The sequence below is a fragment of the Neopsephotus bourkii genome, unplaced genomic scaffold (assembly GCF_033783945.1).
Source record: "Neopsephotus bourkii isolate Nb327-2 ecotype Australia unplaced genomic scaffold, CSIRO-AGI_Nbou_v1 NB_178, whole genome shotgun sequence".
NCBI classification, from domain to species: domain Eukaryota; kingdom Metazoa; phylum Chordata; class Aves; order Psittaciformes; family Psittacidae; genus Neopsephotus; species Neopsephotus bourkii.
In genome coordinates, this window is record NW_026900692.1 from 1 (window position 1) to 13,428 (window position 13,428).

The window sequence follows — 13,428 nt, forward strand, 5'->3', positions numbered from 1 at the left end:
CAGCACTGATGCCAGTCCGTATGCTATGACAGTAGTCAAGAGCACTTAACAGTTGGATGAGAGATCTTCTGTGGACCCTAAGCACATGCAAAAAGATTCTGATCACTCTGAACTGCAGTTAAAAGGTGACAATAGGGTCTGTTGGAGGAAGGCATGACCAATGACAAATCAGAACTGGGATGATTTCATGGAAGCTTTTATCTGACAACTAGAAATCTAAACCAAATTTCATGCCTTTTAATACAACCTACAAGTGCTGGTGCAGACTGAACTGGAATCAGCCCCACAAACATCTACGGGATCAGTCAAAGGAGTCTTCCCACAGTGAGAAACACAGGGATGGTCTGAACTCTTTTCATAGAGAGGTAACTAATAATTATACTGAGGAAAACACCAAACCAAACCAAAAAGAAAAACACACCACCAAACTCATCTAGTTCAAATACCATTTATCCTTTAAGTAACATGCAGCAAGGAAGGTAGGTCAAGAACCAAGACTGGAAAATATACTGTGCCTATATGTGAATTTCACCAAAGAAAGGACAGGAAAGTATCTAACCAAAACACTAATATATACATTACATACGTAAAATTTTGTTTATGAATAAAATTATATCCAAAGTATCAAGTGACAAGTTGCCTTCAACAAGGAGCTTCAAGACTTCTTCAGCGAATGAAGAAAGGATTACCTGAGGACTTGTGTTCCAATTCACTGGTATTATAAACTCATATTTATGACCACGTTAGTAAGGTTATGACTGATTGCAGCAAGAATCAGAAAAACATCACCACAACAGGTTTGGTTGTGTGTTGTATTAACTTCAGTTTAGACTGGAATGTGAGTATTTTTTCTAACCAGAGGTAGAAAAAAAACTAAAGATCTTGTCCAATAATAATCTTTTACCAATAATATAATAATCTTTTACTTATGGCACTGTAAAGCACTCATTAATCCCTCACCTTCATTATTTATGATGCTGTACTACAATGTATCAGATCTACATTCAGTTTTGTAAAGAAAATGCAACAAAGAATTAACCTGATGAGCTCAAACCTATTCTTGCATAAGTACATCTTGAGCATGAGTCTGAAAGTCTTTCACAAAACTGTATCTACACAATAAACTCCATCAGAGAGGCAATCTAAATTGACCGCTCTTCTTCCATCAGGCTCAAGTTACAAATAACAAAAGGTCCAGTTCTTGAGCCATCTCAACACTGTGACAATTATAGCGAACTAATGGATCTGCTCAGTTCTCTACTGAATTAGGATCTGCAGTGGGTAAGGGTTATTTTAGAGATGAGGTATTCTTTTTCAAAATAATCTCTTCTCACAAAAGCAGAATATGATCAGTGATTGTTAATTCTTACTTCATAGGAAATTGATTATAGGTACTTTTCCCTCACATTACTGTATTTTGAAATTTCATTTTGACTTACTCAGACTTCTTTTCACAAGTCTTAGAGGACTCTTCTATTTTTTTCTCCAGTTCCAAAACAAGTTCCTCTTTGCTCAAAAGGTTTTGCTGTGTCTGAATCAGTTCTTCTATTACAGTTTTTAACCTGTAAGACACAGATTTCAGAAACCCACATTATTAATATGGAAACTGTATATATTTGGGAACATTATATTTTCTTCCTTAAGATGTAAAAGAGCATTACTCTTTACATTACCTTACTCAGTGCCTGGTAATCCTCTTCTGTGGATGGATGTTTATATTATGTTATTAACTCAAATTATTACAGACCCCATACTAATTTCTGTACACATACAAGCTTACAGAATGATCTGCTGCCTGCAGGCTCTCCTGAAGAAAATTTCTTCCAGAGAATGTGTTATGAGTTCTGTGAATTAATACCTTCCTAATATATTGCTAATTTATGAGACATTTTATGAAAGATGAAACCCTTCCGAATACTCAGGCAAATGTTAAGTACACTGAATCAGCAGTTGGGCTGTACTTATCTCTACAAATAACAAAAAAAAAATAGAAATGGACGCCACCATAAGAGTGATTTGTATATTCTTCTCTACAGTTAACTTTTTTAAAGCCAATCAATCTTTGGTAAGAGTTAATTCAAAAGAAAGATTACATTTGTACAAGAAGGTATCAGTATTTGCTCAATACTAAAAGATAAGGGGTTATTGCACATTACAACCATTGCAATTACGCTGGCAAACATTCCAAGAATAAAAATTCCAATACATGTGGGCTTTTTCCAGAAGGAAACAGGAGACCTGGACATGGAGAAGGCTGAGGCACTCAATGGCTTTTTTGCCTCAGTCTTCACTGGCAAGAGCTCCAGCCACACTGCCCCAGTAACAGAAGGCAACTGGGGAGAGCCCATGGTAGCAGAAGATCAGGTTTAAAACCAACTAAGGAACCTGAAGGTTCACAAGTCCATGGCACCCGATGAGACGCATCCAGAGGTCCTGAGAAAACTGGCAGATTTGCTTACCAAGCCATTATCTATTGTATTTGAGAAGTTGTGGCAGTCTGCTGAAGATCCTCCTGACTGGAAAAAAGGGAAATATAAACCCCATTTTTAAAAAAGGAAAAAAAGGAAGACCTGGGTAACTACAGGCTGATGAGTCTCACCTTGGTGCCCAGGAATATCATGGAGGAGATCCTCCTGGAAACTACGCTAAGGCACATGGGCAGTAAGGGGGTGATTCATGACAGCCATCATGACTTCACTATGGGCAAATTTTGCCTGTCAAATTTGGTTCCCTTCTATGATGGGGTTATGGCATTGGCAGATAAAGGAGGAGCAACGGATGTCATCTACATGGACATGAGCAAGGCATTTGACACTGTCTTGCATAGGATCCTTGCCTGTAAATTGGAGAGGCATGGATTTGATGGATGGACTACTCAGTGGATAAGGAATCAGCTAGATGGTCAAACTCAAAGAGTTGTGGTCAATGGCTCAATGTCCAAGTGGAGATCAGTAATGAGTGGTGGTCCTCAAAGGTCGGTATTGGGACTGGTGATGTTCACCATCTTTGTCAGTGACGTGGACAGCAGGATTGATACAACTTCAGCAAGTTTGCCAAAACTAAGCTGCGTGGTGCAGCTGACACACTGGAGGGAAGGGATGCCATGCAGAGGATCTCTGACAGGCTTGAGATGTGGGCAAGTGCAAACCTCATGGTTCAACAAGGCCAGGCACAAAGTCCTGCATCTGGGTCAGGGCAATCCCAAGCACAAAAACAGGCTGGGTGGAGAATGGAATGACAGCAGCCCTGAGGAGAAGGACTTGGGTGGGTTGGCTGGTAAGAAGCTCAGCATGAGCCAGCAATGTGTGCTCGCAGCCCAGAAACTACCTGTGTCCTGGGCGGGCTGCATCAAAAGGAGTGTGCCCAGCAGGTCAAGGGAGGGGATTCTTCCTCTCTGCTCCTGTGAAACCCCACCTGTAGTCCTGCATTCAGTTCTGGGGTCCCCTAAGCAGATGTGGACCTGCTTGAGCAAGTCCAGAGAAAGGCCATGAAGATGACCAGAGGAGCACCTTTCCTACGAAGACATGCTGAGGGAGTTGGCCTTATTCAGCCTGAAGAAGAGAAGGCTCTGGGGAGGCCTTAAAGCAGCTACCAGTACCTGAAGGGGGTCTACAAGAAATCTGGAGAGGGACTTTTTACAAGGGGCTGTAGTGATAGGACCTGTGGGAATGGCTTTAAACTGACAGAGGGGAGATTTAGATTAGAAGACATTAGGAAGAAATTCTTCACTATGCAGGTGGTGAAATACCAGCAGAGGTTGCCCAGAGAAGCTGTGGCTGCCCCATCCCTGGCAGTGTTCAAGGCCAGACTGGACGGGGCTTGAAGCAACCTGGTCTGGTGAAAGGTGTTGCTGCCTGTGGCAGGGGTTTAGAACTGGATGATGTTTAAAGTCCCTTTGCATTCTAAGATCTATGATAACCAAAAAGTCAACAAATGTACACAACATTTGCACTCCAAATAATGCAGAAAAAACATGTACAACTTATTTCCTTCACAGCATTCACTTACCTTTTACTGCCCTAATCTTCTGCCCCTGTATTTTGAAGTCAAATTTAAATTTAAAAAAATCTTGAAATAAAGAGTTGAACAAAGGTAAAATACACATAGTACTTGCCACTGCACAAATTTATTGCCCAAAAATCGTTCCAGACTGGAGAGCGGCAAAGAAGGTCAACTAAGGGTAATATACATGGACTCTAGATATCTAGGAGCCATGTTTTACATCCATATATACCAAACTGAATGATTTGATTCTAAGTGCTGATTTAGTTTTCTTTCTTCTTGATATATTTTATTCAATGTTGATTATATATATTCTTTATTCAGAGAGTTTTGCATCTCACCTTGGAAGACTTAAATTACTCCAAAAAAGCCATACAGTGAAAGATAAGTTTATTTACTGTACCAACAAGCTTCTGCATGTGTTAATTTTGAAGTGAGTGGAATACTTAAAACATTTTTCTCAAATATCGCCACAGCTCTTCTTTTAATAAACATTTTTTTTATTTTAGGCTATAAAATTTTGTATGCTGAACTTCTAGAAATTACAGTTTTCTTACACTGGGTCACCAATTTAATATCCACAAGCTTTTTTCTTTTAATACCTTGCTAAAAACATAATTACCAATTTTGTAACTGCAGACACTGCTTTTTGATCAGATTTCTAATCAAAATTTTAATCAACATTGTATTGGCTTAATAATTGATTTACAGGAAGCTAATGATCAAACACCAATATTCAAGAAATTAAAAACAAATTAGTAAGATCACTGGAAGATATGAGTATATACATGCAAAAACAACGTATTAAAATATTGCACCATTTCAAAAACATCAGATTTTATATTGCAGCATCAGACCGAAACAGAAAGCTCACATAGGTCTCCCTGAAACCTTTAAGATACTTTAAAATGTTTGTATTTAGAGAAAACAAAAGAAAGTAACCATACACACACTAAACTAACCTTTTTCATTGTTTTCAACCTCTTATTTTTTGTTTTAAGCAATAATTTTCATTCAAACTGGCAAGAACTGACATCCCTGCATCTGCCTTGTATTACCTTACTTGTAAGTTCCTTGTGGCTTCGTATTTGCCTCCTGGATAAAATAGTTTACAAAAGGGTTTTTATTGCTAACCAGCTAGTCACTATAATCCTTACTAGCCTTAACAGCCATGCAATCCCAAACTGTTAGGTTTCAATAGCATAAGAACATACAAAATAAGACAAAAAAAAACCAACAAACACCACAACAAAAAAAAAAAAACAAAAAAACCCTGAACAGACATCTTCAAACTAGGTTCTGGCTACCTGGAAAGCTGTCTTTCAGATTTTTTTAGTCATTAGCAATATTCTGCCACAAATATCAATAAAAATAAATGCTTGTGCTTACAGACTCCTATTCTGAAGATTTTTTACCTTCATTTGGATATTAATTCATATGCCCTCTTAACAGCATTTACTTAATCCTGATCAGCTCCTCTCAGCTTTTAATGCATTCACATTCAAAGCATAAAAACTGCCACTGTTCTACTTTTCAGAATGTCTCAATATTAGCCAGTGACAGTCATCAACATTTATCAGGAGACATCATACCTCTCTCATTACTTACATGTTAGGTAGTCAACATTGACTTTTAACTACCTCCTTCTCTCAAAACATTATCTGTAAATATAAACTTCCCTAAAAAATGTAAAAGGAAGCCAGTTTTCTCATCATGTTTCCTTAAAATTTTTATGAAAACCTTTAAACAGTAAAGTATGTAAAGCTGTCTCATGTTTTTCTTCACATAATCAATAAACCAACTGATGCAACCAAAAATTATTGATTACAAATCAGTATACATCTTCCTATCTATTGAAAGTCTGTAAATATCCAGTATGTGAACTGCATTTATTATATTTGGTAGATACTGAAGGTAGTTCTCTTCTGCAGAAACATGTCTATGGATAAAGAATGCAATACTGAGCTTACCTGCAAATTTCTAGTCACACACAGTGAGTTTATGAAAATATCCATGCATTTTTTGGCTGTAGTGGTTTAAAAGTAAGACTAGCAAATATATCTTAAAAAGTAGTTAAAAACATGTATGAGCAAAGGCAGTTACAGAGAACTAAGCACTTCTAAAAGGAAAGGCTCTGACCTGCACTAAAAAGCAATTAAAAAAAGGCCAAAGAGGATAAGAATAAACAAGCTTTACAGTGCCAGAAGCTAGTGGAGTTTTACAAAAATCTGTACTGCTCAGTATGTTCATAATAACCCAAATAAAAGGACAGTTTAAACAGTGACAAAGAATGCTGACAGTACTATGTTATTTGAGATAGGGGGAAGGGGCTGAAAACAAAGAATATGAAAGGATTATTCTGGATCTTAAAATACTCAGTTACTGGACTGTCATTTAGAAGATTCATTTCAATGCATACTGAAAAAGGTAAACATACAGAGGGGAAAAAACAATCCAAAGCTTTATTTATGTACTGAACAGCTTTCAGCTGACTGTTACCATTAAAAAATGAGATCTAGGCATTACAGCAGATTGTTCTATGAAAACACTGCCTCTTCTGACCACTGCAGTGGTCAGAAAATCAAAGAGAACAATTTCCTAGGGTTTGTTAAACACAAAGCAGAAGAAGAATACTGGAAACCTCAGTATGCCTCTCTCTAAACTATGCCTCTAGATTACTTATGCAGTTACGATCATTCATTTCAAAAATAATACAGTAACCTCAAAAGCATTCAAATAAAGATGACAATCTTGATAAAGGATACGAGTAAGTTTTGTGAAAGAACAAACTAAAGTTAAAGACTCCTCTAAAAAACAGATCACCAAGTAGGAGTATGACAGAAGTTTACTGTTCTCCTAGCCAAAAAGGAATAGAATGTTCCTGTTTTCTCCCAAAAACAAAGAGCTTAGGGGCCATAAAACAAAGCTAAGAAGTAGCAGGTTCATATATGATGACAGGAAGTTACTCTTCGGAATTCCTTGACCAAAAATTCTGTGGACAACAGATACTTGAACATACTGAAACTGACTGTACAAATTCACCAAATTAAAATACCTCTGAAGGGTATTACAAACTATCTCTAAGGCTTTTATAAACAAATACTACTTCTACTATATTTCTGACCTGAACATTATGGAAAGCTGAGAGGTCATTCTGAGGAACAAACACTGCGTATTCATCCTGTTCTTGTCACTTCCCGATTTTTCCCTGTGGCTAATGTCAGAGAGAAGAAAGTTGGGTAGGTCAGTCTGACCTAGCACAGTTAAAACTTTTTGCTCAGTCCTAAATCTATATCAGAAAGCAAACACCTCAAAGACACCAATACTTAAAAGAGCTATTTGATTCCCGTTTCAAAAATAGTCTCACACCATACAATTGCTCTCTCAAATTCACAAAAGAATTTAAAATGGGTGGATATAAGACTTCTAACAGGGCACCCTGGAAAATCGATTGAAAATGCATATATACAGGTAATTATGCAGACACACATTTATAAAAACAAATATAAACTTCATGAGAATCATTTACTAACGAAGCAGCATTTCATCTCTTTCACTTAGATGTGCTAATGTCTTATTTCTAAACAATGCAATACAGAAGGCAAGCCCAACAAGAAGGTATTTATCTTTTTGACCTACAGAAAAGACAATCTTTGAATAACTGTAATACTTTTATGAAAAGCAAGATTTAGTATACGTACTTTTCTTGTTACTGTGCTGAAATACATCTAGATGTACAACACTGGCACAGTTTAAGCAGGAATAATCTCAATTTAGTAATGAAGAAGAATATATTATACAGAGAAATATGTTTAAAGGGAAGGAAGAACTTCAGTTATCAAGGGATTCTTCTTCCCTTCCGAAAACAGATGAAGTGTCTTCAGGACTAAGGAGGAGTTTAACAAAGGAGGCTGAGACTTCATATTAAAAATATAATTTCAATACCTATTAAGGAATATATTTATAGAAAGTAATAAGAATGCAAAGGTAAAAACGCAAGGATGATTCATGGTCTTGAATGGGAATTTATAATAAAGTCCAAAGATCCTGTCATGTTGAGAAAACATAGGGATATTAGAATGATCTGCAGAAGACACTGCAATGTATTTACATGTGAAATACATCACTGCTATTAGGACTCCCTATGATTTTGGTCTTCAGAAATACCTACAAGAAACATGGATCATAGATTGATTAAGCTGATGAAATTTTTTAAAAAACTTTAAAAAAAACCCTCAACACAGCATTGATTATTAATTGAATTTTTTCCTTTAGAAAGCATAACTGAGGCAACTAAGTCAAACACGGCTTGAAATACTGTATAGACAACAAAAACATCATCAACAAAATTCTGAATTTTCCATTTTAAATCACTATCATTAATGTAAAAATAAATATACAATTAATAGTCGCAATCTCAGAAGTTACTGTGTTAGACCATTTTATGTTAAATGTTGTGGCTGACAGAAAACAATAGCCTCACAGCAGGAGATTTACTCCCCAGGGAACAAATAGTTAAAGGTGAAGTTAGTAAAAGTAATGAAAAGATTTAACTAGACAATGCATTAACAGAATACACAGAGAGGTAACTTACCACTCCAAATAGCTGAAAGCTCCATGAAATGCAATACAACAGCTACACCTGTGTTAGTAAGTTAATCTGTTTTAAAGGTTAAAATAATGAATGTCTTTTGGAAAACAAAAGCACTTAGAAAACAAGTAAAATACAGTCATGAAAATTTCAAACTGCACTCTGTGGTTCCATCAAAAGATTTCAGTATTTTTCCTAGAGTACTGAATGTGGAAACATACTTGGGAAGATGAATCAACATCAGCCAAAGGAGGACTCATGATGGGTTTGAGGCATTATATTAATTAACTGTCAAGGAGACAAACATATATTGAAAGTGCTACCAAGATGGGGGGGGGGGAGGTACAACTGGAGTAGAAAATTTTGTGCAGGGGAACAATAAAACCAGCATGGAAAAGGGTCTATAGCATGAAAATGTTATTTTTAAGAGACTAGACTTTAAAAATGAGCACACCATGTGATGATTAAAGTGAGACTAAATATAATGTGTAACAGCATTTCCAAAGGTTGAAAGGTTTGTAAAGACTTACGTGATTTGTAAACTTTCTGCTGTCAGATTATTCCACATGATCTCATTAGCCTGAAGGTTTTCATTTTCTTCTAGTAAAGATGTATCAAACTCTATTTCTTGCTCAACAACTTCTGATGACCTAATTTATTAAATAATTAGTTTCAGAAATAACATTACCTTTGAGTAGATCATAAACCAAATTGTTATGTGTTGAATTATTTTAATAACTAGAATTAAAATTACATATGAAATAAAAGGTAGTAGCTGGATACATATTATTTTTCCTTTGAATGAGAATTGCAGTCTTAAAATCATACCAGGTAATAAAATGACATACAATTCTTTGAATCAAGATCACATCATAATGAAGGTTCTCAAGAGGTATCAATATGAATGGCTCCAATCTTGGCTAGTCCTGCTATAAACCTGCACATGACAATTATGAATTCACACATGACAACGAAAAAGATAACTCATGAAGTCTTAGGACTATTTCAGCATATACTAACACAGAGTAACAGTTCAATATTGGTATAGAGTTTATTTTTACAGTAAAAATCTAATTATCTGTTTACTCTGTAATCCCAGGCACTGCTCAACCTGCATTAACTGCAGATGCACAGGGGTACCTAGAGTTCACTTTAAAGTAGGACAACAAGAGACATAAAGCAGAGAAAGCTTAGCCAAGAAGGCAAAGTGCATTCAAATAAACAGTGAATTAGCTTACACAGTCTGGACTGTCATGCATAGTCTGATGTCAGTACCTAAGTTATGGTTCTTCACATATAATAAAGGTAACTGAAATTCTGTTTTTTGTACTGCCAGCCAAGCTTTGGATAGTTAAAGTCGGGTACAAAACCTGACTTTCAGCCAGCTTTCTACACATGCAAGTAGAACAGTTTTCAAACTATAATAAAGCTTTACAAGTAAAAATGTAAAAGGAGACAAACAGATAGAAACTCAACTCATAAGCAGTGTTGCAGTTTAATGCAGGGTTTTCCCAAGAAGAAACATGAACACGCACAGCAAGGTGAAAATGTGTACCTGTGTGTATCTATGAAGTCATCATACTCAGAGTTAGGGTCTATCTGTTCAACCGAGGTCTGGATCTCTTTATGGACATTCACAATCTCTTCTGTTACAAGACTGGTGATCTGGCTATACTCATCCAGGATTCCTTTTCTAGAAAGGAAAAAAAATTCTAGTGTGTAACATGGCACTGAAGGTATAGATGCCATTGAAGACGCTTCAAACTTTCGATTTTCTGTTTCTATGAGCTCTTGCTACAACTGGCTAAAAAAAAAGGAAAAATAAGACGATATATTACTTAGAGAAATAACAGATCAATTGGGGCCTTTACAGATTGACTATGAGCCTCTAAGACCATGCTCGTACTGATTTCAGGGCATCTACACACACAGTAGCAAAAAACTGTAGAAATTACATGGAGAAGGTATCTATATAGCTCATTCATGACATTTTTCTTCACAAAGCACTTACCATGCTTGTTCTGTCCCACACTAAAGCTTTTCATAGTCTCTCAAAATAATTATATTCTGGCATAAGCCAAAACAAGTCACAAAATAGTGTGCATTTCCTTTAATACTAGTTTTCTTTAATGTTTAAACTATCTTCTTTCATATATTCATTTTATGATTTGTTATTCAGACAAAAAAAAGCATACATCACAAGTTAGTATATTTTTACAACAAAATCACACAAGAATTTCATGTAAAAAAAGTACAAGCTACCCAGCCTTGTCTTTACCTGCTTCCCAGTGTGGGGAAAAACAGGTGAATAAGGAACAGCAAAAGAATAGATGGTATTGTGCCACTACTCTTCATAGCATCCAGTGACATATTCTCAGAACACCCTCCTATTCTCTTTAATTTTCAGTTTCCCATAAACAAACCCTCATAATTGTTTCCTATCTCAGCTTTATCTTCAATAAACTTGCTAGGCTGCCAGGCCCTTAATCATGGTGAGACTTCATAAAATACAGATGACTACTGGCCAGCTCAGAGGAACATGCAGAGAAAAACAAACAAACAAACAATCAATCAATCAAACAAACAAACAAAAAAACAAACAATAGATTTTTCCTGGACCAGATGTCAAGTTACACAAACTCTGTAGAAAAAGTTATGTGGTCAGATTTTTTCAATACTTTTTCTGAGGAAGAAACAGACAAAAGAAGGCATTAAATCTTGCCTTGCCTATGAACAGCATGTGTGAAAAGGTTCCAGAAAATAGTTTAAAGAATATGATTACAAGATAGGCAAACAGCAACTACAGCAATGTCATCTCAAAGAGAAAGGAAATCTGTCAATTAAAAAAAAAAAAAATCATTAGCAATACTAATCTATACTTATTCAAGTTTACTGAACTAATTTATGATCAAATCAGGTTATTAAGAAAGTATGTTTCACACAGATGGCCACACCAGGCTCTACACCTGAAATCACCACCTCTTTCTGTACAACAAAGTTAGTAGAAAGGATTAATTTTCCTGTACATTCAGATCTCACAAAAATGTCTATGGAGTGACAATTTTTTTTTACAGGTTTTCATTCCAGACGAAGGTGAGTGGGTTAAATAGGTTCTTGTTCCATCATGAAATTCTTCAGTGAATTATTTCATAATTCTGAAAAATCACTTTAATTACAGCACAGCAATTCAACTGTAGCCTTTTGCTGTGATTTTACATACAAAATTAAGATGAAAAGGACTGTATAGAGGCTACTACAAAAGTGTATTTCATTTTGATATTTGCACCAGAATCAAAGGAATTAGTATGATACTGCAGACGGCTGTTAATGGCATCTGCATCATGTAAGCATGTAAAGCCTGAAATTCACAATTCTCCCTCACTTCCTGTGTGCTGAAGTCACAGACTTTAGAGAAGGTAAGAAATGAGTTAGAGTGCCTCATATCTAAATGACAAAAAAAGTAAGCTCCCTTTCTTTTAGGCTAAGTGATTTAAATAACACCCCAGAAAAAGAGCTCCAGCACAGACTCCCATACCAACTCACATTCTTCACAAAAGACAGACAGCATGGTGGTTCAAAACTAGAAAAGAGAGCTTAAAGTCCTCTTGAGATCATCAGCTTGCACATCTTCTGTAATGATGTTAAAAACTATCTATGATCTTTCAGGGAAAAGGTAACTGTATTTTTAAGGTTGAACTCCTTACAGTGAGATCAGGATTATATGATCCTGTTACTTCTCCAACACATATGATAAACCAAGCATCTGCCTGGCCCTCCTCCACAATGACTTGCAAGACAGCTGGCCAGTTTAAATCTAAATTGTTACTTAGGAGAACTTCGTAAAAATAAGACTACAGGAGATGCAACAAACTTGCCATAATATACCTGTACAGTATATATATAATACACCAGCTGAAGGACAAAGCATGAGCTCAGATATAAACACTACACTTAATCTGTAATATTTTAAGCTTTAATGACAAGACAGTGTCTTGGGACAATATTCAAGTAACCACCCAAAAATACAGTGTGCATTTGTCAACTGAAAGATAAAACATCTTTTTTTATTATCCCTTGCTATACAATTATACACAGATTATTATTTTCAAATAATAATAAAAATTAATTAGAATGCTACATATATAAAATTTCACAAGTATAAATATATAAGAATACATCTTACAGGGCTTTAATCATTTCTTCTTGCATCTTCTGTAGTGAATCAAGTAACAGAGGAAGTGTAGTGTCATAATACTGGTGCTGATGTAACTGTGCTCCTTTCAGTGCCAACACATACTGATTATGCAACATATGAAGCTTCATAGTGGCTTTCTCACACCGATCTTTTGCTTTCTCAGTCTCCTTTCCTAAGAGAAAATAAAAAAGAAGGATGCATGTGGTAACTTAGAGCATGTAAACTTGTAGATGACATAAATTTAGTGGATTTATGATAAGTTTGCACCTTTTTCTACAGTAGTCTTTTCAAGGTATTTCTCTGAAGAACATAAAATCTTACTGGTTTCAGATCACTAGCAAGACCAAATGTCTTGATTTTCTAGCTAAGAGACTAAGTAGAAAAAAGTTGATGTTTTGGTTTGGGATTTTTTTTTTTTTTTAACAGCAATGTGAGCATTCTTTACCTAGAAGTGTATGAAAATCACTATCTACATGGTATAAAAATAACTATGAAGAATAAAGAACAAAACTCATACACAAGAATCACAAAGATAATCTTATTTACCTCAAAGCAAATAAACATTTTTTAATGAAAAAAAGTAAGAGATGTCCAACCAGGTCAGATCCACGGTTCAGTAAAGCCCTGTCGCTTACTGCAA

The 13,428-nt window shown here is 35.7% G+C and overlaps 1 protein-coding gene across 3 annotated transcripts in view; it reads right to left on the bottom strand.

Annotated features, from left to right (window-relative positions):
* Positions 1-1,420: 1,420 nt before the first annotated feature.
* The window catches only part of LOC133223906 (tyrosine-protein kinase Fer-like), a 48,432-nt gene continuing 36,424 nt past the window's right edge, over positions 1,421-13,428 (bottom strand). Inside the window, exons 6-9 of one of the 3 annotated variants that reach the window (XM_061375033.1) lie at positions 12,777-12,960; positions 10,149-10,286; positions 9,124-9,243; positions 1,421-1,562 (exon numbers count right to left, since the gene is read on the bottom strand). In XM_061375033.1, coding sequence (XP_061231017.1) covers positions 1,436-1,562; positions 9,124-9,243; positions 10,149-10,286; positions 12,777-12,960 — 569 coding nt within the window. In that variant the 3' untranslated portion in view covers positions 1,421-1,435. Of the gene's footprint in view, positions 1,563-8,577; positions 8,645-9,123; positions 9,244-9,456; positions 9,531-10,148; positions 10,287-12,776; positions 12,961-13,428 lie in introns of those variants that run through there. The other 2 variants (XM_061375043.1, XM_061375053.1) reach the window with 2 other exon arrangements.